The sequence below is a fragment of the Mesoplodon bidens genome (genome assembly GCF_964165515.1).
Source record: "Mesoplodon bidens genome assembly, chromosome: 3".
Taxonomy (NCBI): Eukaryota; Metazoa; Chordata; class Mammalia; order Artiodactyla; family Ziphiidae; genus Mesoplodon; species Mesoplodon bidens.
Window position 1 is genome coordinate 63,998,076 of NC_138178.1, and position 24,547 is coordinate 64,022,622.

General features: G+C 51.4%; 2 protein-coding genes across 11 annotated transcripts in view; both read right to left on the minus strand.

The window, feature by feature from the left end:
• Positions 1 to 451: 451 nt before the first annotated feature.
• Positions 452 to 12,218, minus strand: MAN2C1 (mannosidase alpha class 2C member 1). Of its 7 annotated transcripts, none has more exons than XR_014015245.1 (26): positions 12,057 to 12,215; positions 11,673 to 11,798; positions 11,136 to 11,259; positions 9,878 to 9,948; positions 8,118 to 8,295; positions 7,619 to 7,808; positions 6,359 to 6,465; positions 6,065 to 6,175; positions 5,597 to 5,689; positions 5,350 to 5,466; positions 5,029 to 5,124; positions 4,787 to 4,932; positions 4,307 to 4,430; positions 3,825 to 3,946; positions 3,634 to 3,719; positions 3,362 to 3,517; positions 3,059 to 3,156; positions 2,783 to 2,877; positions 2,419 to 2,523; positions 2,161 to 2,317; positions 1,926 to 2,069; positions 1,425 to 1,534; positions 1,245 to 1,324; positions 962 to 1,070; positions 765 to 874; positions 452 to 692 (listed from the first exon to the last, which is right to left on the minus strand). XR_014015245.1 is itself a non-coding variant. In XM_081226805.1 (26 exons), the coding sequence occupies exons 1-26, from the start codon at positions 12,155 to 12,157 to the stop codon at positions 566 to 568; spliced, it is 3,174 nt and encodes a 1,057-aa protein (XP_081082931.1). In that variant the 5' UTR covers positions 12,158 to 12,218; the 3' UTR covers positions 452 to 565. The 7 variants fall into 7 exon arrangements, 6 of the variants coding, with proteins under 6 accessions (XP_081082931.1, XP_081082929.1, XP_081082927.1 ...); XM_081226805.1 differs by having other exon boundaries at positions 962 to 1,110; positions 2,783 to 2,915; positions 3,059 to 3,169; positions 12,057 to 12,218; XM_081226803.1 differs by having other exon boundaries at positions 1,189 to 1,324; positions 12,057 to 12,217.
• Positions 12,219 to 14,294: 2,076 nt separating this feature from the next.
• The window catches only part of SIN3A (SIN3 transcription regulator family member A), a 66,611-nt gene continuing 56,358 nt past the window's right edge, over positions 14,295 to 24,547 (minus strand). For all 4 annotated transcript variants that reach the window (XM_081227780.1, XM_081227779.1, XM_081227781.1 and 1 more), the window contains exons 18-21: positions 23,847 to 23,939; positions 22,833 to 22,927; positions 17,927 to 18,134; positions 14,295 to 15,595 (exon numbers count right to left, since the gene is read on the minus strand). In XM_081227780.1, coding sequence (XP_081083906.1) covers positions 15,365 to 15,595; positions 17,927 to 18,134; positions 22,833 to 22,927; positions 23,847 to 23,939 — 627 coding nt within the window. In that variant the 3' untranslated portion in view covers positions 14,295 to 15,364. The remainder of the gene's footprint in view (positions 15,596 to 17,926; positions 18,135 to 22,832; positions 22,928 to 23,846; positions 23,940 to 24,547) is intronic.

The following is a 24,547-nucleotide window of genomic DNA, read 5'->3' on the forward strand; positions in this document are numbered from 1 at the left end:
CTAGCCTAGTCCAGACTAGTCAATGCTCCCCTCCTAGTGGGAATCAGCCAGAACCCACCCACCAGGGCTCCTCCCCAGCCCCAGGCCCTCTGCCTGTGGACACGGGGGAAGAGCTGCTGCTTCTTCCCAACCCCCACCCCCTGCAGCCCTGGCCACACCACATGGCATGCGGGATCTTAGTTTCCCGACCATGTCCCCTGCATTGGAAGCTCGGAGTCTTAACCACTGGACCGCCAGGGAAGTCCCGGAAGAGCTTCTTACATCATGGTCTTACAGTCAGCTTATGGTCATTGATATCCATCCCCCTCTGTCATGGGGCCTGCAATCCAGACCCTGCGCGCACAGATAACCTTAGATCTCGCCCCTGTCCCCAGCTGCCTGGGGTAAAAACTTCCCCCCTCAATGCCTGAGTTTGGGCCCTGAGGGGACTGAGCAGGGGCTACCAGCAGGGTTCCTGAGCCAAGCATTTATTGTTCAAGAGGTAACTGATCCTTGCTTTAGGCTTGGGAGGCAGAAATGAGGAGCCCCCAAAGCCTTCCACAAACAAAACCCCACGCTCAGGGACTCAGCTCGGTGCGGGCTGCAGCACGAGCAACAGGGACTGCACTTGGAAGGGAGAAAAGGTGAGCTTCAGGCGGTTGTTCCGAAGGGGCAGGGGGCCAGCAGGGTCACGGCGCTCCAGGAGGTCACAGCTGGAGAACAGGAGGGACCATGAGGGCTCCGCGAGGGCAGGACTCCCACTCCCACCCCGCGCCCCCACTCACAGGACGGCCTCCTGAACCGGCAGCGACGTGCGCAGCCAGCAGTCCACGTGGCTGCCGTGGGCCTCGTACAGCCTCAGGACCAGCTTGCGGCCCTGGAGGCTGGTCTCCGCCTACGGAGGGAGGTGGGTAGTGGGCGGGGCCGAAGGCGGGCCCAGCTCCGGACCCCGGCCCGCTTCCCGCACCCCACTGGCCCTTGCCTGCTTGACGGTCTCCAACACGACTGCGGGCGAAGACACTGAAAAGGCGCTCCAGGCGGCGGCGGGTGCCGGGCCCGGGGCGGGCAGCGCCAACAGGGGGAAGTTGAGGCTGTAGGCAGCGGGAATAACGCCAGCGTCCTGGAAGGACCCTGGGCACAGACCGGAAAGGGACGCGTGGTGGAAAATCAGGGTAGGGGCGTGGGACTGCTGGAGTGCTCCCCACTTACCGTTGGGGCAACCGAGGCTGAGAGGGGCAGAGAGATATCAGGGCCGCAGCACTCACCCTCATGCGGCATCAGCGCGTAGGTGAACTCGTGGCGCCCCATGTCAACCGTGGCGTCAGGGGACTTGGGCGCCCGCAAGCTGGGGTGGGGAGGGTGGTAAGGGACAGGCCGGAGCTGCTGAAGTTCTGTCCTGGGAAGACCGCGCTCCCATACCAGTCCCTGGGAGGCACCCCACTCACAGGGAGAGGCTGAGGACGCTGCCTCGCACTGACGCGCCATACTTGCAGTCATTGAGCAGAGCCAGCCCAAAGCCGTGCTCTGACAGATCCATCCAGCGGTGGGCCCACACCTGGAGGGTAGGTCGGAAACCCACTGGGTGGCCCCGCCTCCTCCTCGTGCTCCAGAGCTCCTGTCAGTAGACTGAGGGAAGCTCTGGGACCACATGATTGAATGAATGCCAGCTCTCACTACAGGAGGCCCTGAGCACACCACACAACCTGTCTAAGCCCCAGCTCCTCATCTGGGAAAGGGGGATAAGCGTACTTACCCCACCAAATGGGCATGAATATCAGACTAAACAGAAAGCATTTAGCACCATGCCTGGCATACATGTCAGGAACCAGCAAATACTGATCATCATCTTCCTCCTCCTCACCCCATACCAGACAACTAGTCTCTCCCCAGCCAGGGAGGATCCAAACCCTCCACCACACCCCGCCCCACACCACCCCACGTCAGACCTCAAATCGGGCCCAGTCCCAAGAGGTGTTGTAGTGGGTGGGCCGCTGCAGATGTCCGAACTGGACCTCAAAGGTGGCCTGGGGGCTCCGTACACGGGCAGGGAACTCCACCTTCAGGAACTTGTGGGCCTCGTGCCAGTGCACCTGTCGGTGGTGGAGGTAGGGGTGCAAGGGGAGGGACCCCTCCTCACCAGCCACACCCAGGGAAGATACCCACCACCCTGCCCCCTGCTACCTCGGTGTGGAAGCGGACATAGGGGCAGCCGATGTCCAGCACAACCTTTTGGCTGAGCCGACTGTTGGGGCTGATCTGCAGCAGAAACCAGGCACTGCCCCGCATGCCACCCTCAGTGCCCACGGCCAAGGTCCCTGCCTGGCCCAGCACTGGCTTCCTGTGGAACAGGGGAGGGAGGCGTTGAGCCAGGACAGCCTGATGGAGGGGGCCCAATACTCTCATATCCCACGCCGCCCCTGAGTCCTGCCCACCCCGCACCGTGTTTCTAGGTGGTAGTCCATGACGTCCCATGCGTCCCAGTACAGGGGGACATCATCGAACAGCACAAACTGGTTCCCCACAGCACCCTCAGCAATGGCCTCCCTGGAAGGACACGGAGACTGGCGCTTTACAACTGTATGATCGCGGTCTCTCCAGCTGTGTGAGGTGGGTGGGGTGGGAGGTAGGGTGAGTAGGCCCAGAGGACAGGAGACTCCTAACCCAGCCGGCCCCGTTCCATGTGTGGGTCCCAGTCCTGAGCCACCTGTGGGCTACTGTGGTCAGCTGTGGCCAGGGGACAGAGGGAATGAGAGGTCTGGGGTCCCCTGCCAGGCACTGCGAGAGGGCAGTGAGGGGTTAGCACCTGCCGGAGGCCACCAGCACCAGAGATGTCAGGCGGCCAGTTGGGTCCAGCTTCACCCGGATGATGCCGTTGTCCAGAGTCACAGAACCGTCAGTCTTGGTGGGAGGGGGCCTTGAGGCTAAGTCTGCAGAGGCTTCCCGCCACCAAGAGCCTGCCCAACCCCAGCCCCAGCCCTGCCTTGCCACCTGCTCCAGGTTGGGGAGCTCAGAACCCCCACGTCGTCAGGGACAGCCCAGGCCAGCCAGCCCCCGCCCACCACGATGTACCAGCACTCACCTCCTGCACTATAAACACAGGCTGCAGGGGCAGCAGGGGCTGCAGCGAGGTGGGGGTGGGAGCAGGAGCACAGCCCATGCTGGGCACTGTCACCAGAGCTGGGGATGAGGCCTGGGCATCAGCGCAGCCTCCCTCACCTTCCAGGAACCGTACTCGGGGTGGGGTGGGGGGCTGGAGGGGGTATTACTAGTACTCTCTAGCCTGGGGCAACCCGGAGCAGAGATCCACAGGGGAATGTCCCCAACTCTCGATTTGGCCTTGATCCCTCCTGCTACAGTAGCCACCCCTCTCCCCAGCTCATACCTAGGCAGTGGGCCCCACCAGGGCTGGGCAGGGCCAACACTTCAGTGCGCTTCCAGGGCAGTGTGTTGACAATGAGGAGGCCCTCAGGACCTGGCTCGCCAGCACAAAGGGCTGCGGCTGCAGTGCTGAGCAGTTTGTTGCCACGGGAACGGATGTCTGGGGAGAGACTGGCTGGTCATGGGTGGGCAGTGGGTCTGGGTGACCCCTGAATGTCCCACAGGAGACACTCTGCCCGGGGTGCCGGAGAGCAGCGGAAAAGTTGTCAGCCTCACCTTCGTAGTGGCACATGGCTTCCTCTGCCACCAGCTGGATGCAGCTTCCAGTCACCACATCGTGGAACTGGTTCAGAAGCAGGAGCCTGCGGGGGCCAAGGGCAGGGCTGCGAAAGGCTGGGAGGGAGGGGCAGCTGCAGAGGTGTCTGGGGTGAGGTTAGTGGGTGGCAGGGGGCAGAAGACAGGCTGACCTCCAGAGGTCCTGCAGCTGGGCGGCTGGGTAGAGGAACTGGGCACTGCGGGCCAGGGCCAGGCTGCTGAGCAGCTCCACGTCGTGCAGGATCCGCTCACACTCCCGGTTCCCCTTCTTGATCTGAGCCCAGGGTAGGGAGAATCGGTCTAGAGTCTGTTCAAGCATCCCAGGACACCTTCCAAAGCCTTCCCTTGCTCAGAACCCCTGGTGGCTCCCCAGGGCCTCTGGTGAGTTATCTGCCCCAGATGCCTCCCTCCTCTCCCCTCAGCCCAAGCCCTTCCTCCCTCAGGGATGCTCAGTCCTGCCTCCTCCAGGCTCCTGACCACCCGGCTCTTGCACTTCTCTCCTCTCAGCTCCTCCGTGGAACATGAGCCTCTTCCCCCAGGTCTGGGCTGGGCTCTGCCCCCTGCTTCCTCCTCTGACCCTCTGGGCCTCTCAAGGGCATGCCCTCCCCATTTGGCTCAGCAACCAGCTCCTGACCTGGGCGTGGGTGGTGTAGGTGCCATTATGTAGCTCCAGGAAGAGCTCTCCGACCCACGTGCACAGCTGCCCCGAGTGGCCCTCCAGCGCCGAGAAGAGTCGCTCCGGAGAAGAGAGCTGCACCCTGAGGGAGACTGCAAGCCTGGGTCTCCCAGCTTGGCTGTGTGATTCACCCTTCTTCCATGTAAGGGTGACAAGAGATCCAGTCCCGACAGAAAGGAGCCACGCCCAGAAAGCTCCCTGTCCACACAAAGCCAGTTCTGGACACCCCAGGAGAGTTTTCTCTCTAGTAGGTTTAAGCCCCGTCCCACCTTTAGCTTTCCCCCCCCCACCCTACCACCAGGGTAGAAGTTGGGAGGAGCCCATGGTCTGAGATTGGAGGGGGACAAGGTTTAGGGGAGGCGTCGGGCCCCATATTTGAGCAAAAGGAAGGACTAAGGGCAAGGGCGGAGGGTAGGGCTGAGTGAGCCCAGGCCTGACCTGGGCAGCCCATCTGTATTGCACAGCCGCTTCAAGCGGTCCACCATGGTCTGGGTGGGGCCACCACCCCCATCCCCAAAGCCAAAGAGGAAGGCACTGTGGTTGGTACGCCCCTTGTCCCGGTTTTTGGCCACAGTCTTCAGCACCTGCACAGGCGGGCTCAGGGTCAGCTTAGGACGGGACACCCAGCCCTCTCCAGCCTGCCTCCCATCCCCGACCTTGGCCACCAGGTGCCCTCTCACCTCCTCCACACTGCCCTGCATCCCATATGAGTCACCAGGTGGGAAGTGGGCCAGCACCCGGGAGCCATCCAGCCCCTCCCAGAAAAAGGTATGATGCTGCAGGTAGGGAAACAGGTAGAAGAGAGAGGGCAGAGTCAGGGCTGAGGCAGAGCCGGGCCTCCTAGACCTGCCCCTCCTGTTGTGTGACCCTGGGGGAGGCATGCCTTCTCTGGGTCGGGGTTGGGTGGTTTGTCCAGGGCCCCTCAATAAGCCTGGACAGAGATGTATGGGCCAGGTGAGACCCAGGCCCACTCTGAGCCTGGTTCCCTGGGGCCTGCTCACCGGGAAGGAGTTCACCAAGTTCCAGCTCAGTTTTTGGGTGAGGAAGTGCCTGATGCCACAGCTGCGCATGATCTGTGGGAGCTGCGCTGAGTAGCCGAATGTGTCTGGCAGCCAGAACTGCAGGGAAAGGGCCTCTGGGCATGGGAACCAGGGCTCTCGGCAGCACGGCCACAGCCTCAGCCCCTCATCACTCAAGGGCAAGCTCCAGCCCCATGCGTCTGCAGGCGCAGCCCCGCTCCCAGCCTACCTCGGAGCACATCTTCCCAAACTCCTGCAGAAAGAAGCTCTGTCCCTGCAGGAACTGCCTCACCATGGCCTCTCCACTGGGAAGGTTCCCATCCTGGCAGTGAGGGAACAGGGAGGCAGCCGGGGTCAGCACCAGGTGGAATGCGCAGGAGCTCAGGCCAACCACCCGGACAGGAGCAGCCAGGGCTCTGACACTGGGTTATAGCCAGTGCCCAGGGAGTGTCCATCTCCTCACTTCAGGCCCACCTGTCTGTCTGCCAGAGGGGAGGTTTCTGGGGCCAGGTCATGCAGACTGTCACTGTGCTTGAGACCCTCGTCCCCCTTGGAGTGTCAGGCCCTGTTATTCCAGGGACTGATAGGTGCTGCTGTGGAGGGGGCATGAAGGGCCTGCAGAGAGTCACCAGCAAAGCCGAGGAGAGAAACCCATGATGGTATGGCCCGAGGCTGAGGGGCTGCAGACTGCACTTACCATCTCCACCCAGGTGCCCCCCACGGGCACAAACTGCCCACGGCATGCGAACTCCTGGAGCCGGGCATGCAGGCCAGGGTAGTGGCTCTTCACCCACGCGAGCTGCTGTGCCTGTGGGGCAGGTGAGGCGGGAGCTAGGCCAGGGGCGACAAGAACCCCACCCAGGGCTGAGCACCTGGGGCCCAGTGGGTGGCTGAGGGTGAGGAGCCCTGCCCCTCAGGCCCCAGAAGCCCTCGGAACCTCACACTAGCGCCCACTGGGCTCCAGGTACCACCGCACAGCCATCCCTCTGACCTGTGAGCAGGCAAAGATGAACTCAGGATTCCGCTCCATGAGCTGAACGACTGTCACCCAGCTCCGGGCACATTTCCGCACGGTCTCCTTGAAGGGCCAGAGCCAGGCTAGACGGGGAGGAGGGTGGAGGATAGGAGGGCAGCAATGTCCCAGCTCCTCCCAGATCTCCAGCCGCACCCCTGCCCCCCAGCACCCAACCAGGCCCAGCCTGGGCCGCCAGAGGGTCATCCTAGCCTTCCGTCCATCCCAGGCCCTTTCCCTGCAAAGTCCTGTGGCATCTCTCCTCAGCTGTCACTTGACATCACTCTTGCAAGGTAGGAGTAGGGACTCGGGAAAGGAGGTTGGCTAGGGCTATCGGATCAGTTTTACATCAGGAAATGGAGGCCCCAGTCCCTGGAATAGCCTTACTCTGAGGTTCAGACACCCCTGAGAGGATCCTGTAAGAGGTAGTGGGGGTTGGCCCTTCCCCTGCACGCACACTGAAGAACAGCCTGGAACAGAGGGCACAGCTTCCTGAGATGGACCTGCCTGGGCCAGCTGTCCTGCGTGAGGCGCTACAGCCTCTTGCAACCTCTAGGCCTCGGTTCCTTCTTTACCAGCCCAGAACTCTACATCCCGTGCTTTGGTATAGCAGAGAAAGCCCTTGCTCTGTGGTTCAGAAACTTTAGCTGCATCAGAATCAATACCTTGGGGAGTTTTTTAAAAATGTAATTTCCCATAAGCCTCACAGACACTGCAGACTGAACCAGGTTCAAAGCTGACCTCCTGGTCCTCCCCAGGAAACCTCCCCCTGGGCTTGAGTCCCCATCTCAACTACTTCCACATCACTCCTATGTGAGGACTTGGGCACTTGTCAAATTCTTACTCATCCTCACTCTGTTCAAAGGTCATCTCCTCTGAGAAACCTTTCTTGAATCCCCCAGACCCAGCTGAGTTAAATGACTCTTCTGGGCTCCCCAGCCCCCCATCCTTCCCTCCATCCTGGCAGCAACTGTGGCTGCCTATTTTGTGATCACCAGTCTCTATAATCCTACCCCCCCCAATATCTAGCATGGGGCCACACGGGGCATCAGATTTTGTTGAAAGAATAAATGAAGCCACACCTAGCAGAGCCTACAGCCCATTCCCCTTTCCCCAGGGAAAACTGAGGTCCAAGAGGGGCAAGAACTTGATGTGGATCACACAGTGCTTCCAGGGCACAGTCAGGTCTTCGAGGCCACTCCGGCCTCCCCGAACCAGCCCAGCCAGCTGCTGCCCTACCTGTATCAATGTGGCAGTGCCCCAGGGCATGGATGGTATGCTGGCTTTCACCCCCACGTTGGCCAAAGAACTTGGAGGCCAGGGCCTGGGCCACTGGGAAGGTCTCTGGCTGGGCGGGGTCACATACGTTCACCATCTGGTTGGCTGTGTACAGGGCCTGGTAGCTGCGCTGGTTGTCCTCCCCGAGGCCCTGCAGCAGGGTTCTGTCCCTTAATCCCCATCTCAAGCAAGCAGAGTCTCCAAAATTAGACCCCAGCTGATCTCCTACGGGTTCTCAGCAGAGCTCCTCCTTACCTCCAACCCTGTGCTCCTGCTGGCCCCCCTGCTCAGCACTGTCTCCTTCCTCCCCTTTACATAGGGAAATCCTCTCAACACTCAGGCAGGCATGAAACACCCTCCCTATTCTGGATTCCCAGAGCCCCAACTATCTGACCCAAGAAACAGCCTGCCTGGAACAGGGCTCTAGAGGGTGAGCAGGTGGCGCGGGGGTGTCGAGTACCTTGGCCATACCCAGCAGCAGCTCCAGATCCACCAGGAGCTTGTGGACATCCCGGTGGAACACGGCCAGCTCAGCCCGGCTCACCTGGAACATCTTCTCTGGGTCAGGGGCTGCGATCATGGTTCCCTTCCCGGCCCCCAGGAGCCCATTGCAGGCTACTTCCACATAGAGGGTCAGGCTACAAATGTGGAGAGGCAGCCTCAGGCCAAGGGACTGGCAGAGGACTCTGGGGCCTGGGGAGGGAGGACCAAAGAGGCATCCAGCAGACCCCTCCCCATTCACCCCCAGGATCTACCACCCAGAGGATCTCACAGTTATGTCAGGTGCGTGTGAGAGAGGGTCATGGTAGAAACAACAGACTACACCAAATTCTGCTGATGAGTGTTCTGCCTTGGCTGGGGTGAATAAGTAGCCAAGTTTGGAACCATGTGAATTATACTGTTGTTTCGACTTTTATTTCCAAAGCTGTCTTTACAAAGCACTGCCTTGGTCTCAGAACCCTCTTTGCACATTAAAAACATGTTTGGGGGCTTCCCTGGTGGCGCAGTGGTTGAGAGTCTGCCTGACGATGCAGGGGTCACGGGTTCGTGCCCCGGTTCGGGAAGATCCCACATGCCACGGAGCGGCTAGGCCCGTGAGCCATGGCTGCTGAGCCTTCGCGTCCAGAGCCTGTGCTCCGCAATGGGAGAGGCCACAACAGTGAGAGGCCCGCGTACAGCAAGGAGAAAAAGAGAGAAAAATAATAATAATAATAAATAAATAATTGGTTAAAAAAAAAAAAAAAAAAAACATGTTTGGATCTCCCAGGTCCAGTCTTTCAGAACAAAGATCCACCAGCCAATATGGGCAGGCCACTGTTTGGAGAGCATGGTGGGGTGTGGTGCTGTTCTACTCAGTCTTCAGAGAGCAAACATGACTTCCTTCGGGAAGCCTTCCATGACTCTCCTCTTATCCCTCTCCCTAGTCTAGAACAGATTTCTTATGTTGAAAGTTTTTTCTTTCAAAGCCCTCATCAGTTTTGCAATTATATAAGTATATGTGAGTCCCCCTTGCTGTCAAGAATCACATCATTCACCATCACAGTCCCAGTGCCTGGAAACATCAGATACACAATGTTCAATAAATATAATACCTAAGAAGAGTTTTTTTTTTTTTTTTTTTTTTTTGCGGTACGCGGGCCTCTCACTGTTGTGGCCTCTCCCGTTGCGGAGCACAGGCTCCGGATGCACAGACTCAGCGGCCATGGCTCACGGGCCCAGCCGCTCCGCAGCATGTGGGATCTTCCCGGACCGGGGCACGAACCCGTGTCCCCTGCATCGGCAGGCGGACTCTCAACCACTGCGCCACCAGGGAAGCCCCTTAAGAAGAGTTTTTGATGGTGTCATAAAATGCACGTTATAATATGGATTTTTTAAAAATCAGGATTCAAAATATCAGAGAAATACAACCTCAACTAGTAAAAACTACATTTGAAAGAATTCCTGAGAAGAATGCTGAGATGTTAACAATGGGCGTCACTAAGTGGTGGGATAATGGGAGTTATTTACTTCTTTGTGCTTTTCTGTATTTAACGCAAGAACGAAAACACTATCTTCATAGCCAGAAAAATCCTGCTTTTCAAAAATAAACTAAGAGAGTTGAAGATGGTTGTATTGAAAGTGGGTGTGTTTCTCAGATCGCTCTGGGCCTCAGCTCCTCCTTGCCCACTGGTGCTCCCTTCCCTACAGCACTGGTCAACCACAGCACAGGGACTCACTCACCTCCGGGGGTCTTCTTCCCCCAGCTTGTCAGTCAGGACATAGCTGGTCTTCTCCCCCTCTTTGGTCAAACCCTGGTGGGGAGTGCAGTGAAAGAGACAGGACCTGAGGCTTGTGAACAGCTCAGATGAAGTATAAGCTGAGGGAGGGCAGGCCCCTCTACCGGGTCCCTAGCACTGGCTCCTCTCTCCCAGACAAGGCCAAGATTGACAAATCAGGGACCTCTGGTAGCAGGTGCCCCAACCCCCATGGCAGTCAGTGCCATGACCACCAAATGGCACCTATTTGCCAGCAGAAAAGCCAGTGGTCTTGTGGAATCTTGGGGAGGTATCAGGTCCTTGGTGGCTTCTGGTGGCCTCTGTACCCCTGAATAAGCATCTGAAGGGAAACTCTATGAAGTCAGGGACAGGTTTACCTCATTCCCCACTATATCCTCAGTGCTTAGCATAGGGACCTGCCAGAGAGGGCACTAAGGAGACACCCGCTGAGCCAGTGAAGGGAGGGAGGGAGAGGTCTGGTATCTTTCTGTACAGGAAGAACAACAGTCCTGACCTGAGACTGAGGGTTAGTCAAACTGAAATGGAAGCTGTGTGAACCTGAACAAGTGTGTTAACATCTATATATCTCAGTTTCTTAGTCTGTAAATGGCCATAAAGACCTACCACATAGGATTTTAAAGGTTAAACCTGTTAAGGTTGGATGCATAAACAAGGTACTTAATAGTGGTTATATCTGGGGAACTGGGGGTGAGGTAGCAGGGAGATATCCATTATTTCAGGTGAAGGGGACTTTTTAAACTTTATATTATCCAGAACTGTTTCAAAGTCTCCCTCCCCGACTGCCATAAGCACATATTACATATAATAAAAACCAGTTTATTTAGTTTATTTAAAACTAAAAATAAAAGGTGATATAGTCTGCAAAGTCACTAGTCTGGCACCTAGTAAAGGGTTAATAAATGGATCTGCTGTACCTATTATTGTACTTGATTAATAACTATTTTCATCCCAGAATGGGAGGGTGACCAGTCAGTGGCAGGGTTGGTTTAGTATTAATTATGTTGAGACCCTCAGCGATCCTGTCAAACATGAGAAGGAACAATTACACAGGGGCCCAAGGAACAATTACACAGGGCCCAAGCAACAACTTGTCCAGTCCTGAAATCCTGATACCACCCTGCAGGCATAGCCACTCAGCTATGGCTTCTCCAGAGACCAGGGCTGAAATGTGGCCATACCTGACCTAGGGCAGGGCTCCTCACCTGGACAGGTTCCCCATCACGCCACACCAGGCCTTCTCCATCACTTTCCCAGCGAAGGTGAACTTCCTGACCCACCCATGCATCTGGGATGGTCAGCTCCACCCGGAACCAACAGGTCCACCATCTGCAACAGAACCACTAAGATGGGCCTAGGGGTCGAAGCCCTTTCCTTTCGACATACTTCCTTGGACTAAGGGTCAGCAGGGGCTTGAGACTTTCACCAAGTATCTGCAGCGTCCCAAGGTATTCATCTTTGATCCACAAGAAAGGAGCAATGGGGTGTACAGCAAGGTGAGGGAAAGAGGCAGAGAATCAGGGGTCTGTGATTTGTTCTAGAGTGTCCTGCCTAAGGGATGTCCAGGGACTGGGAGAAGGGGGGGAATGAAAACTCTCCCATTAAGTCTTGAGGGATCAGGGATCTGCTCCCAGCAGAGGGTGCTGCTCTGCCCCAAGTGACTGTCTAGGGCAGAGGGCCGACAATGGAGGTGTGGCCCTTAGGAGAGGCGAGTAAGCCGGGACCGCTAGAGCGTTACCCACGTGGGTCCGAAGCTGTCGCCGACCTGCGCGGGGCGGAAATCCTGCTGGACTGCCTCCTGGTAGGGAAGCCTTTCGGGCGTCAAGAAGCTGGAGAGCTCGGCCACTGGGCAGCTGTCTCCGAAGAGCCTGGGCGGGAGGAGCAGGTGGGCACGCGCCCGTGGGCCAGCCGGCGGGTGGGGGACTCGCATTCCCTCGATCCACCGCCGGGAGGGCTGCCTCACAGCTCAGTCTCCCCCCACCCCCTCCTCCTGGGCCCCAAGCCCTTTCCGCAGCGGACACTTTGTCCCTCGGCCCAGGTGGCCGAAGCTTGGGTTTCCCCCCCGGACGGGAAGGCTAGAGACGCGTGGATGCGGCCGGCCGGCGCCATGGGCGAGGTGGCCACACCTGCCGCGCAGATTACAGTCGGTAAAGTAGAGCGGCGACACGAATTTCTCCACCCGCTCCAGCGTAGTGCGCCAGTGCTTCAGGGCCGGCGCCGCCGCCATCGCCGCGCGCTCTCTCCTCTCCCCGGAAGTCCCCAAACGCTGCCGGCGCGGTCAACGGCCTGGAACCAAAGGTTCCGGCGCCCGAGGGGCGCCTTCCAGGCCCGGGCAGCTTTTCTTGGAACACCGGCGGCTCTGTGAAGTCTCGCTGCTCTGAACTTTGAGCAGGGAGCTGAAAGCTAAAAGCCGCGCTTCCGATGCTCTCCTCTTATCTCGTCCGAGCTGGTGGCCATTTAGGGCAAATCCCTAAATAAAACAGGAAATTTGACGCTTTGATTCTGCAAAAGGCCTGGGACAGAGACAAGCCGTTAGGCACGACGAGTGGGAGCCTGGGTTGCTGCCGACGCAGGTCACCTAGTCTCAGAAGCTGCAAGCGGGAACCTCCTTGCCCTCTAGTCCCAGGCCGCCCTCTGGCTATCTCGAAAACCCGTGTCTGCTTAACGTGGCAAGAGCCGGGGCGCCAGGACCGGTGCTTTAAAGCCAATCGGCAGACATGCGTTAAATAGGGCTTTGCACCCCAGTAACCTCAGCTTCCTCTACTACATGTTTTATTTTATGTATATGGCTAAGCGCTGTCCATCGCCAGAAACTCCGAAGATTTTGATTTGAGATTGCAGATCACATAGAATTCATGATCCTAACAGAATAATGTATTTCCCTACACGGGACTGAAGAGTTCAGAGAAGCCATAATGCCAGAAACACCTCCAATTTCATCCTCACGTTTCTCTGGTAATCTGCTGGCAGCTTGTTCCCCCCTCCTGGGAATGCTATGAAGTCCTTGTCTATAAAAATCATTAGGAAGAAAAGTATATACACAACACGAGCCCTGATATTTTAATGGAAATACTGACCAAGTTTACAACATTTCAAATGCAAATCATAGGGAAAGGTGATTAAGTACAGAATACCAAACGTGACTTAAAATATAACTTCCTGCTATAAGACAGGCTGAGTTGAGCTTGGAGCTCAGATGGCAGGAGGGATATAAATGCTGTTTGTGAAACCCTGGCTGTCGGTGAAGCTCCCCCTTTTGGTTGCACTGGTAGGATGGGGTTTTCTCCTCTATTGGCCCTGAAACCCTATCCTGACCTGCAAGCAGCTGCTCTGGGCATAACCCTCTGCAGAAACAGCAACAGCTGGGGCTGCCCCTGGTCAGGTCCCATCAGTTCCCTGCCCCACCCCACCACCACCCCCCGGCCGTAATTCCAATTCAACATGGTCTTAAGCAAGCAGAGGTGAGTTATTGCTGGGAAAACCTGAAGATCTTACCCCCCAGTCAGTATCACTCCATCTCCGAAGTCAGGCATTGCCCCAGCTTCACCAGAGAATCTCCTCCCACAAGGCTCTTTTGCCACCCTACACTTTTGGGCTCTGAGTCTCCTGTAGTTGTCCCATCCCTCCACTGCCCCCCACCACACCCAACAAAAAACTCTGAGATCGGAAAAGTCTACCATGTGTTATGAAAGTCCAGAGCCAAAAAATTTGTGGTTTTGTGGTGGTGATGTTGGGAATTTTTAATTAAAAAGCAGACAAAACCACACAAATCACTGCTGGTTACTTTACAGCTATGACTAGGGTAATGGTTGTTGGAGAAAAATTCACCAGAGTACTGGGAGGGGCTCAGTTGGTCTTTGTTCAGAAAGTCCAGGCTGACCACATATAAAAATCCTAATCACTCATGTTTAAATATCTGCCAGTTTCAATTTATGTAATTTAAAAAAATATATATGTATATATTCCATTTGCAGTTGCTAACGAAATGTATCGAATCTCCCTCCCAGCCCCATTTATACCACACACTCTGTACACACTTCTTTCAAACACTGGTTTGGTATTTAAGCTGTTCACTCCCATTTCCAATAAGGATAAGAAAAAATACAGAGAAGTACAAACTACATAGCTGCACAACTTACCCACATATAAAATATTTCCAAACAGCTGAAATAAGGGAGGAAAATACGTACTAAAAGAATGAATAATTCTATTTAAAAAATTTAAGGTATTTTGATTTGGAACACATACAACTGACTGCTAACCATTTAAAGCAAAATCCTGTTTGTACCGTAGATAAGGAACTGAAGCCAAAATCCCTGCTTCACAGTAGCTCTCTGGTGAGGACAAGGGACTTGGGTTGAGAGTTTATTCCTTAAGTAAGAACCAAGCTTTATTTATTTACAAAAAAAAAAAAAAAAAAAAAAAAAAGTTGGGGCGAGGGGAAGACAAGTTTTACACGAAAGTACTACAACGGTAACTCCCTTTGGTAAAAAGTGTAGTAAATGTCTTGTACATGTGTTCATAGGTACTAAGTCTGAAGCCACAGAGAACTATGGTACACAAGAAGCTAGAGCAGTTATGCTAGCACATCAAAGCATATTTCTTTTAATAAAAAATTGACAGTATGTACATTATTTACAAAAAAAAAAAAGAAAAACCAAGTTAAAACTGTGTGTGTGTGTCTGTGTGTGAGTAAAGCTGGTGGATGGCACTAGGGTAGACTAGTAAAGAAGCAGGTACAAAACAGTTCCACGGGAGCTAAAAAGGATGACTGATTTGAACTTGTTGAGGTTGAGAACCAGAGGAGAGAGCGACGGGTGGGCAGCAAGGGCTTCGTCGGGAATCAAATCCACAAGATGATCAATCCCAAAGCCAAACTGCAGGTCCCCGAGAAAATCTAACGGGTGATCTAGATGTGCTCAAGTGACCAGGAAAAAAAGATCCAATCCAGTTTTTTTTTTTCCTTTTGCGGGGGAAGAGGAAAGGAGCAGTGACCATCAGAGTTACAATCCATCTAAGCATTGAGTCCTTCCCCAGTCTGTCACTGAATGCTCGCCCATCCAATCAAGGTGTGAACAGCATCCGGTTCCCTCACTGAAGGTCAGGTCCCAGAAGGCTGCAGTCTTAGCTCTGCTGGTGTGTGCAAGCAAGCTGCATGTCCCTGTGCTTGCATGTATTTCTTCCCCTCCAGGGCAGGGTAATGCCCAAAACCCCTGGGAGAAGTTCCAGCTCTGGCTTTGTAAGGTATCCACGTTCCTTATATGTAGCCCACTTGGTGCCAGGTTGCACCAGCCACACACAGATCAGGTGGCCATGTCCCAGAGAGGCCCAGTGAGGCTTGAAAGGCATCTTCCTTGTTTCTTCAGTGTGTGCGAGTACACGTGCCCCCCCCAACACACACACACCCCTCAAGTTATCTGCTCTGGCTCTGCAGTTAAGGGGCTTTGAACACTGTGCCGTATTTGACACGGTACTTGTTAATGCTCACAAAGTGCAGGGTCTCTGTGTCACAGGTGGTGGTGCAGGGCACCAGGCCCTCCAGCCCCTCACCCATGAGCCACTTGCTGGTCTCCGCTGCCATTTCACGGGGCACATGCTCCTTGGTCCATTTATCTACCCAGGCCTGGAACCTCTGATGTAGCCGCTTGCTTACCCGCTCATGGGACTGCAAAACAGAATGAAGAAAAAAACCCCCATGAACTAGGACTAAAAACCTTTCAAATACAAAGCCCAGTTTTCTCCTAAAGTGCCAGAAGAAAGATGTGGGCTTATCAGCGCTGATACCACTGATAAGTTAAAAGAAAAAAATTAGGAGTCTGTTTAAAGAGAATTGAAAGAGATTAAGAACCTAGAACACACAAGGAGTTGGAATTCATAAAGCTCCCAAAGAAAGACCAACACAGGGTCTGGGCAGAACTAGCTCAGTGCTTCTCGATTTTAGCCTTCTGCATCATTATCATGTAGGGGGTCGCGGCGGGGGGTGGGGAGAGAACGACTTGATCAATCTGCAGTTTTAAACCAGCAACCCAGCTGATTCTAACGTACCCGGAGTGAGACACTGAGTTGAGGCCGTTAGTCTTTTCTGTCAGCATGGCAATCCACTTCTAAGTAAAACAAGGTAAAGGGCTTAAAACTCACTCTCCCTTCCCGCTATTACCCGACCCTGCCCAGCGGAGTGCTGGGCATAGCAGATCTTCAGTGGAGGTTTTTGTTCCTACCTATACATCCGGTAAATATTTATTAGTGCCCACAAGCAAGGCAGAGAAGGGGATACAAAGGTAAATTAGGTGTTGCCCAGCTCCCCAAATCATTTGAATCAGAAACATGCAGGCATACAACACACAGCACCATGAGAGAAGTACATTAAAAATCGCCCACCCTAGGGTTCCCACTTGAATGTTCTGTAGTCTTTTCATCTGCCTCCCAAACCTGGTAACCCCTTCCTATTAACAGATGTACCCCTAAACTTCCCATTTACTCAAGCAAAATGAGCAAAGAAACAAAAACAAAAAACAAAAACCACCAGGCATCATCCTTAATGTTCCCCTTTCTCTTAACCTCCCTACATCCAAACATTACCACATCCTGACAGTTATATGTCCAATCTTTTTTTTTTTTTTTGGCTGTGCTACGCAGCATATGGGATCCTAGTTCCCCGACCAGGGATCGAACCCACGCCTCTTGCATTGGAAGCTTGGAATCTTAACCCCTGGACCACCAGGGAAGTCCCTCCAATCTAATTATAATTCCTCTACAACCCTGGTAGTCTGGGTAGCCATCACATCTCATATGAATGAAAACAGTCTTTCGAGTGGTCTCTGCCCTTCCAACTTGATGCCCTCACTCACTCTCATCAGTCTATGTCTTTGTCAACGATGTCTCAATGTACCTCAAACAAAATCCAAACCGCGGCCTATGAGAATAAGTAATGTAGCCTCTGCCCACCCTTCCAGCTTCATGCACCCCACTTTCCCTATGGCGCAAGCCACATTGATGTTTTTAGTTTCTTGAAAATGCCAAGTCCTTTCCTCTCTCCCAGCCTTGTGCTTGCTTGTTTCCTTTGCCTAAAAAGTACCAACCCCCAACTCTGCACCAGGTTGGATCCTTGTCATTGTTCAGGCCTCAAGCGTCACACCTCCTTAGAGAGGTCTTCCCCAACAAAAGCAGAGCCCTGCCTGCCAGTTACCCTTGATCACTTCACCTAGTTTCTCTCCTTGGTAGTGCACATCATCACACTACCTTATATGCTCTACCTCATGGTTGTAGTCCCAGGGCCTGGCACAATACCTATGTACCTATGTACCTGGTACATAACTGCACTAGGACTTTGACAATTCAGGTAGCATGTAAAAACAGACAAGATTCATACAAGCAATACTACCTGAAATGTAAATGCTAGGAGTAGCTTCACTGGAAGGTGCCACCAGCTGTTATCAACTGAATTGTGTCCCCACAAATTCTTATGTTGAAATCCTAGCTTCCATCCCCCCAGAATGTGACGTTATTTGGAAATAACGTTGTTGCAGATGTAATTAGTTAAGGTGAGCTCATACTGTCGGTTGTAGGGTGGACCCATAATCCCACACGGCTGGCATTCTTTAAAAGGGGGAAATTTGGACACAGACACGCATTTAGGGAGAATGCCATGTAAAAATGAAGGCAGAAATATGCAAGCCAAGCAATGCCAATGATTGCCAGCAAACCACCAGAGGCTAGGAAAGGCAAGGCATAGTTTTTCCCTCACAGCCGTCAGAAGGTTCAAAACAACTCTGCCAACACTTCGACCTTGGGCTTCCAACCTCTAGAATTGTAGGACAATAAATTTCTGTTGTTTAAGCCACGCAGTCTGTGGGATTTTGTTACGGCATCCTTACTCAACAATTCTCAAATCCAAGAGGTTTTCACAAAGGGAGAGAAACAACCAGAAGCCTCTGGGGCAGACCTTGTCCTGGCTGAGGAGGGAGAGTGTGGAGAAATTCCAGTTACTGGTTCTCACCTGATGAGCCCGGAGTAAGGCGGTCCTCCGATACATGTAGTCCTCTGACTTGATCACATACACCATCTTATAGGAATTCAGCTTGAATCTACACTCCAGCTTATCCAGGCTATCCGCATTCTCCATGGTCTTCTTGCTGTTCCCTTCCTTCCCTTCCTTTTCCTGCTGTTCTCGACCACGCTGACACTTCCGGATCCGCCGCAGATTCCTACAAAGCAGCAAAGCCCTGCAGGATGAGAGCTCCTCCAGGTGCAGGTTCCCATGGCTGCCCCAAAAGTTTTCCTTGTTATTTGCCTTCACAGCACTTATGACAATTTTAATTACATACATTTTTTAAATGTCCAATGGTTTTATTGTTTAAAAAATTTTTTGTCAACTGCAGAGATACAAAGAATAAAAAGTAGCAATTGCCAACTACCCGCTACCCCAATTCTCAAAATCCCACTTGCCTTGGCAGAGGTAGCCACTGTTAGCAGTTTTCATTTAAAGTCTTCTAGGTCTCTCTCAATTTTTCACTTAATGTCATGAAGATTTTTTCATTTCACTACACATAGATTTGTGTCATTCTCTTTAACTGCTACAGAGGAATGTGTCTTAATTGAACAATTCCTTAATAGGAATTAATCAGGTTCTTCATCTGAACCACAGAGCACAGAAAATTACTTAAATGTCTATTATTTTCAATTCTCCCACAGATGGTACATAACTAGTGCTATTCTACACATCTAGGAAAGAAGATAATTCACATCAGTGGATGCCTTGGCAGGCTTAATTCCCTCCAACACAAGCAGAGAAAGGTTGTCAGCTAGACAATTCTACTGTTTCCTACACTTTGCTATTAAAACCATTGCTTCAGTGAATATCTTTGTGTATATACATTTCCGTAGGACAGCAGTTCTTTGGTCCAAGGACTACTGGGGGCCCCCATGATGCTTTTTAGGAAGTTGTAGGATCAAAACTACTGTCACAGTAATACTAAAACACTGTCTGTCTTTCTTTCTTTAAAAAAAAAACCAGGGCCTCCCTGGTGGCGCAGTGGTTGAGAGTCCGCCTGCCGATGCAGGGGATACGGGTTCGTGCCCCGGTCTGGGAGGATCCCATATGCCGCGGAGCGGCTGGGCCCGTGAGCCATGGCCGCTGGGCCTGCGCATCCGGAGCCTGTGCTCCGCAACGGGAGAGGCCACAACAGTGAGAGGCCCGCATACCGCAAAAAGAAAAAAAAAAAAAAAAAAAAAAAAAAAAAAACCAACAGTATTAACATTAGCATTGGCAGTGCAAAAATAATAGTGACTATTAAAAAACAAACAAACTGGTGATGGCACCAATCTGTCCTTAGACATCTCTGTACTCTTCTCTGGCCACACACTGGCAATTCAAAAAGGAAAGCTGGTCTGACTTAAGAATGTCCTTGATGAAACAGTAACGTTTCTTATTATTGATGAATCCCAGCCCCTTAGTTCACATCTTTTTTTTTTTTTTTTTTTTTTTTTTTTTTTTTTTCTCTCTTTGCGGTATGTGGGCCTCTCACTGTTGTGGCCTCTCCCGTTGCGGAGCACAGGCTCCGGACGCGCAGGCCCAGAGGCCATGGCTCACGGGCCCAGCCGCTCCGCGGCATATGGGATCCTCCCAGACCGGGGCACGAACCCGTATCCCCTGCATCGGCAGGCGGACTCTCAACCACTGCGCCACCAGGGAGGCCCAGTTCACATCTTTTTAACATACTGGGTGATGAAATGGGAACTAAACATAAAGTACCTCTGTGTGCCAAAGTACAATGGGATTCATGAAGGAAAGCACTTGAGCACTGCTTCAGCTGCACATGGTTCGCCATTTTTACCTGAAATAGCTGACTAGCCAATCTGGGGTATTTGGCAAATATTTTCTCAAAAATGAACCCGGGAGACTGGTACTTCAAGGAAAACAACTGAGCACATTTGTTGCCAATGATAAAATTTACTTTCAAGTAAAACTCGGAATTTTGGTAAACTGGTATTGGCCGGCATGAGGTGTGACAACTTCCCACTACTTAAAGATGTGACTGATAAGGTCAACAGCAATATTAATAAATGTGGTGTTTTTGGGGGGGCTGGGTGGGGGGTGGGAATACTGTAAAATGAAGACGTGTCAACATTTGGTAGGTCTGCATAACTTAGTGAACGAACGTTTTCCAAATAACCAACTGCGTGAAGTTATAAAACCATGCATGAAACAATTCAAAGTACAAGATAAACCAATGGATTTTGAAATAACCACATGAGAAGTTCACGGATACTGCAACTAACCTGTAAGAAACCACTACTTGGACAGTTCTGCTGTCATATCAAAGAATATCCATAATTATCTGAAAGGATATGGAAATACTACTTTTTTCAGCTACATTTTTCAGTAAGGCCAGATTTTCTTCACATATTTTGACGAAACAAAATAGTGCAACAGAATGGCTGTAGAAGCAGATATGAGAATCCAGCTGTTCTTCTATCAAGCCAGACATGAAACAGATTTACAAAAATGTAAAGCAATGCCACTCTTCACTAATTTGTTGAAGTAGCTTTTCATTAAAATATTACTTATAACACAGAATGCATTTAGCATTGTTTTTAATGAATTCATAAACATAGTAAACGTTTTTCAGTTTTAATTTCTAATGTGGTAAACATTACTAGATATAATCCACATAAACAAAAGTTTTTTGGTGTATTCAATCTCTAAGACTGTAAGGGGTCTTAAGGACAAAAAGACTGAGGAAGAACCTCAGCTGTAATAGCTGTAAGGCAAATTATTAAAAATGAAAGTTCCAGGGCTTCCCTGGTGGCGCAGTGGTTGGGAGCCCGCCTGCCAATGCACGGGACACGGGTTCGCGCCCCGGTCTGGGAGGATCCCACATCCCGCAGAGCGGCTGGGCCCGTGAGCCATGGCCCCTGGGCCTGCGCGTCCTGAGCCTGTGCTCCGCAATGGGAGGGGCCGCAACGGTGAGAGGCACGCGTACCGCAAAAAAAAAAAAAGAAAAGAAAAGAAAAGAAAGTTCCAGGGTAAAGGTCCTATACATTTTAACTGCCCTGATCCTGGAATGATTGTATCAATATTTCCCCCACAGTAAATCGAAGTGCCTCCCCTCTTCCCCACACCCTCCATAACACAGACAACAAATCGTTTTAAGAATTTTGCCAATCTGGTGAGAAACATACAATGTTATGTTTATTTGTACTGTTTCATAAGCATGGAGGGCCTTCCCTGGTGGCGCAGTGGTTAAGAATCCGCCTGCCAATGCAGGGGACACAGGTTTGAGCCCTGGTCCAGGAAGATCCCACCATGCTGCGGAGCAGCTAAGCCCTTGCGCCACAACTACTGAGTCTGTGCTCTAGAGCCGGTGAGCCACAGCTACTGAGCCTGCGTGCCACAACTACTGAAGCCCACGTGCCTAGAGCCTGTGCTCCACAACAAGAGAAGCCACTGCCGTGAGAAGCCCACGCACCACAACGAACAGCAGCCCCCGCTCGCCGCAACTAGAGAAAGCCCGTGCGCAGCAACAAAGACCCAATGCAGCCAAAAATAAATAAATAAAATAAATAAATTTTAAAAAGCATGGAGACTACATCTGTTTTGTTGAGAAAGGGGCCTGGCACAGAGCAGCTACTTGAAGTCTGTTAAATGACTCAGTGAATGGAAGAAGCTGGAAGGGCCCTTCTGTTCTCACCCCTTTCCATGTTCCAATTAGGACTAAGTCTAATAATACTGGGATAATACCTTTCTGGGAATGTAAGACATGAGATTTCAATTCGCAAAATTTGGGGAAGGAAGAAAGCCAATCTACTACAGCAAAACCTGTTTTCTACTTCTGAAACTCTGTCTTCATCCTCAGACAGAAGTCCAGCATACAATTTTTGCCCACATATGGGGAGGAAATTTTTTTTTTTTTTTTGTCAGTACGCGGGCCTCTCACTGTTGTGGCCTCTCCCGTTGTGGAGCACAGGCTCCGGACGCACACGCTCAGCGGCCGTGGCTCACGGGCCCAGCTGCTCCGCGGCATGTGGGATCTTCCCGGACCGGGGCACGAACCCGCGTCCCCTGCATTGGCAGGCAGACTCTCAACCACTGCGCCACCAGGGAAGCCCAGGAAATTTTTAAAATTCCGTGAAGAGAGTTAACATAGCAGGCCTAAGACTGCTATCCTTTGAAAACCCTGCTTACAAGGTTGTCCCTTGGCTGGGTTCAGGCATCTTGGATTTTGGGAGAGTTTCCCCCATTCCCTGAATGATAAGAGTGCCTCATTGTACCTAAACTGTTTGTACAAAATAAATGGTTTATGCTGAAAACCTGCTTTCCTTCTGGAAGTCTGGAATTTTGGTACAAGCTAGGCAGACGGTGCCTGCAGGACTAGCACCCAATAAAACCCCCAGTACCAAGTCTCCAATGAGCTTCTCTGATAGGCAGCATCTCGAACATATTGTCATAATTTGCTGCTGGGGGAATGAAGAGTGTCCTTGTGCCTCCAGTCGAAGTCACAGCCCCTTAGAAGCTTGCGCCTGGTGTCCTCTGATTTTGTCACAGGCACCTTCTCCCTTTGCTGATGTAGCTTTGTATCCTTTCGCTACAGTAAACCATCACTGTGGGTGTGCCTACATGCTGAGTCCTTGAGTCCTCCAAGTGAATCATCAAACCTTGAAGACTCTGACACACATTCCTAAAGGGAAGTTACTACTGACTCCTAAAACTCTTGCCTCCCCGATGCGTTGGCACATGCTCCAGGTAAGCTCATGGTGTAAAAACCATACAAACCCTGAATTAGCATCCTCAGTAGACAGAACAACAGAATAAGTGAAAACCAAGAAACTGAAAGTCATCTGACTCCTCGTTCCTGGACTGTGCATTAGTGTTATGCTGCCGATACATGAGTTGGTTCACTCACCGTGGGAGAAACACTGGTTTCCGTGCCAGGTGCTCACGAAGCTCAGGAGAGGTAGTATCAGAATTCATGTATCGCTCCACATAGTCTGACCAGCGCTAGGATTGTAAACACAAAATGGGGGTGGGGGAGAGAGCACAAAAACTGAACTCCAACCTCATCAGGTTGTCTAGCAAATTCTATGACTAAAATGTCTGAAATACTTAAATACAAGATCAAAAAAAATCTCTTTCATAACGACATGCTTGTTACTTGGTATTAAAACACAGCTTAAAAAAATCTGTGAGAATGCAAAACCTAAAGTTTCTCTGAGATACTTAACAGTTACCAGAAGTCATAAATGGTTAGAAGCTGGCTCACTGACAAGTTTTATTTCCCTACAGAGGGTTTTGTTAAAGAACAAAATGTATGGTGGCAAATGTTTGAAAATCAGTATCTTTCACATCAAAATCTAAATTTCTGGCATCTCTTTTTAAAAAAATTTAAGATTTGGCAACCATGAGCCAATATTCCCATAAAACAACAGTCTCCTCCCCTCCATATGCCCTCAGCATCATACATACATGTGGCTTGCATTTCTCATTAATATTACCTGCTAGACCCAACTATGATAACCAACTCACTCCGCCTACCCCGTGGGGTTGAGAACTCCTGGCTCCATCTATCCCAATAAAAAGTAAACATTAACACAAAGGGTCAAGATGATACTGGGCAGATGGCACCTCATTTGTTGTTTCTTGTGCTTTAGGAGAAAAACAAGAAAGCTGCCAACCATGAGATTTCCTCAGAGGAGAGGGCTTTCCTGAAAGCAGATGAGACTGCCATCAATCCTAAATATCTTACCACCAGGCAGTCCTTCTCTTCAGCTGAAGATATGGCTGAAATGACCCGTACTTAAGCATCAGGTCCTGACCCTTAAACAGGCTAACGCTGGCTGGGCTTCTAGAAGACACTCACTGGGCAGACTCTCAGAACATGACATACTCTCCCCAGTTTCTGCAGTATACTCATCCATACCTCTGCTTCTACAGGGTCATCCGAGTTCTCCTCTTCCGTGTCCAAAAGCTCGATGGTCAGCTGAACCTGGCCTTGGCTCTGAATGAACATAAGCTGCAAATAAGAAACCTGAATGTAAACAAAAGACCATCTCCAAAGCTGTTAACTAGATTCTCAAGGGTTGAGAGGTGGGGAGGCAATAAAGTTATAAAAAAAATTTTGCTCCAATTGAAGAGATGAGGAAGATAACTCAAAAGCTTAGCAGGTGATAAAAAGGCAAAGGTCCAATCTTGCTACCAGCAAAATGAAATGTCAGAGCAAGAAGCACCATTTCATGTTTCTTACTTCTTGAATTAGCTAAAAATCAGTATCAGAAAGAGTGCTCAAAAGTCAGAACCATAAAATGTCAATGCCATTTCACTTGATAATCCCATTTATGGGACTTGATACAAAGATGTAAACAAGTCTACAGTGTTTAAAAAAAAAGGAAACTCCTCATACCAAAGTGAAATGGAAAACATCAAACAGAAAAACAGCAATCACATTTCCTCCACAATAAAGACTACCCAAGAAATCACACATACCATGAGGTAAGGAACACAAAACATCAACATAAGAAGTGATCTGCTGCAATGGTACCAATCATACTTGAAATTGAGTTCAGCTAATACTATTTGTGTGATTTTTTTTAAAATTCGTATTTAAAAGCAGTACACTGATAG

Bases quoted from the DNA above. Each gene is read 5' to 3' on its own strand.
- MAN2C1 (XM_081226805.1), bottom strand. From the start codon at position 12,157: ATGGCGGCGGCGCCGGCCCTGAAGCACTGGCGCACTACGCTGGAGCGG. The intron at 3,518-3,633 runs GTGAGGCTGACA...GTCTCTCCCCAG, and splicing joins AGCCATGTGCCACTACGAAG to ACATCCGTTCCCGTGGCAAC. The intron at 2,916-3,058 runs GTGAGTGCTGGT...GGTGGCGGGAAG, and splicing joins CTGTGTTTATAGTGCAGGAG to CCTCTGCAGACTTAGCCTCA.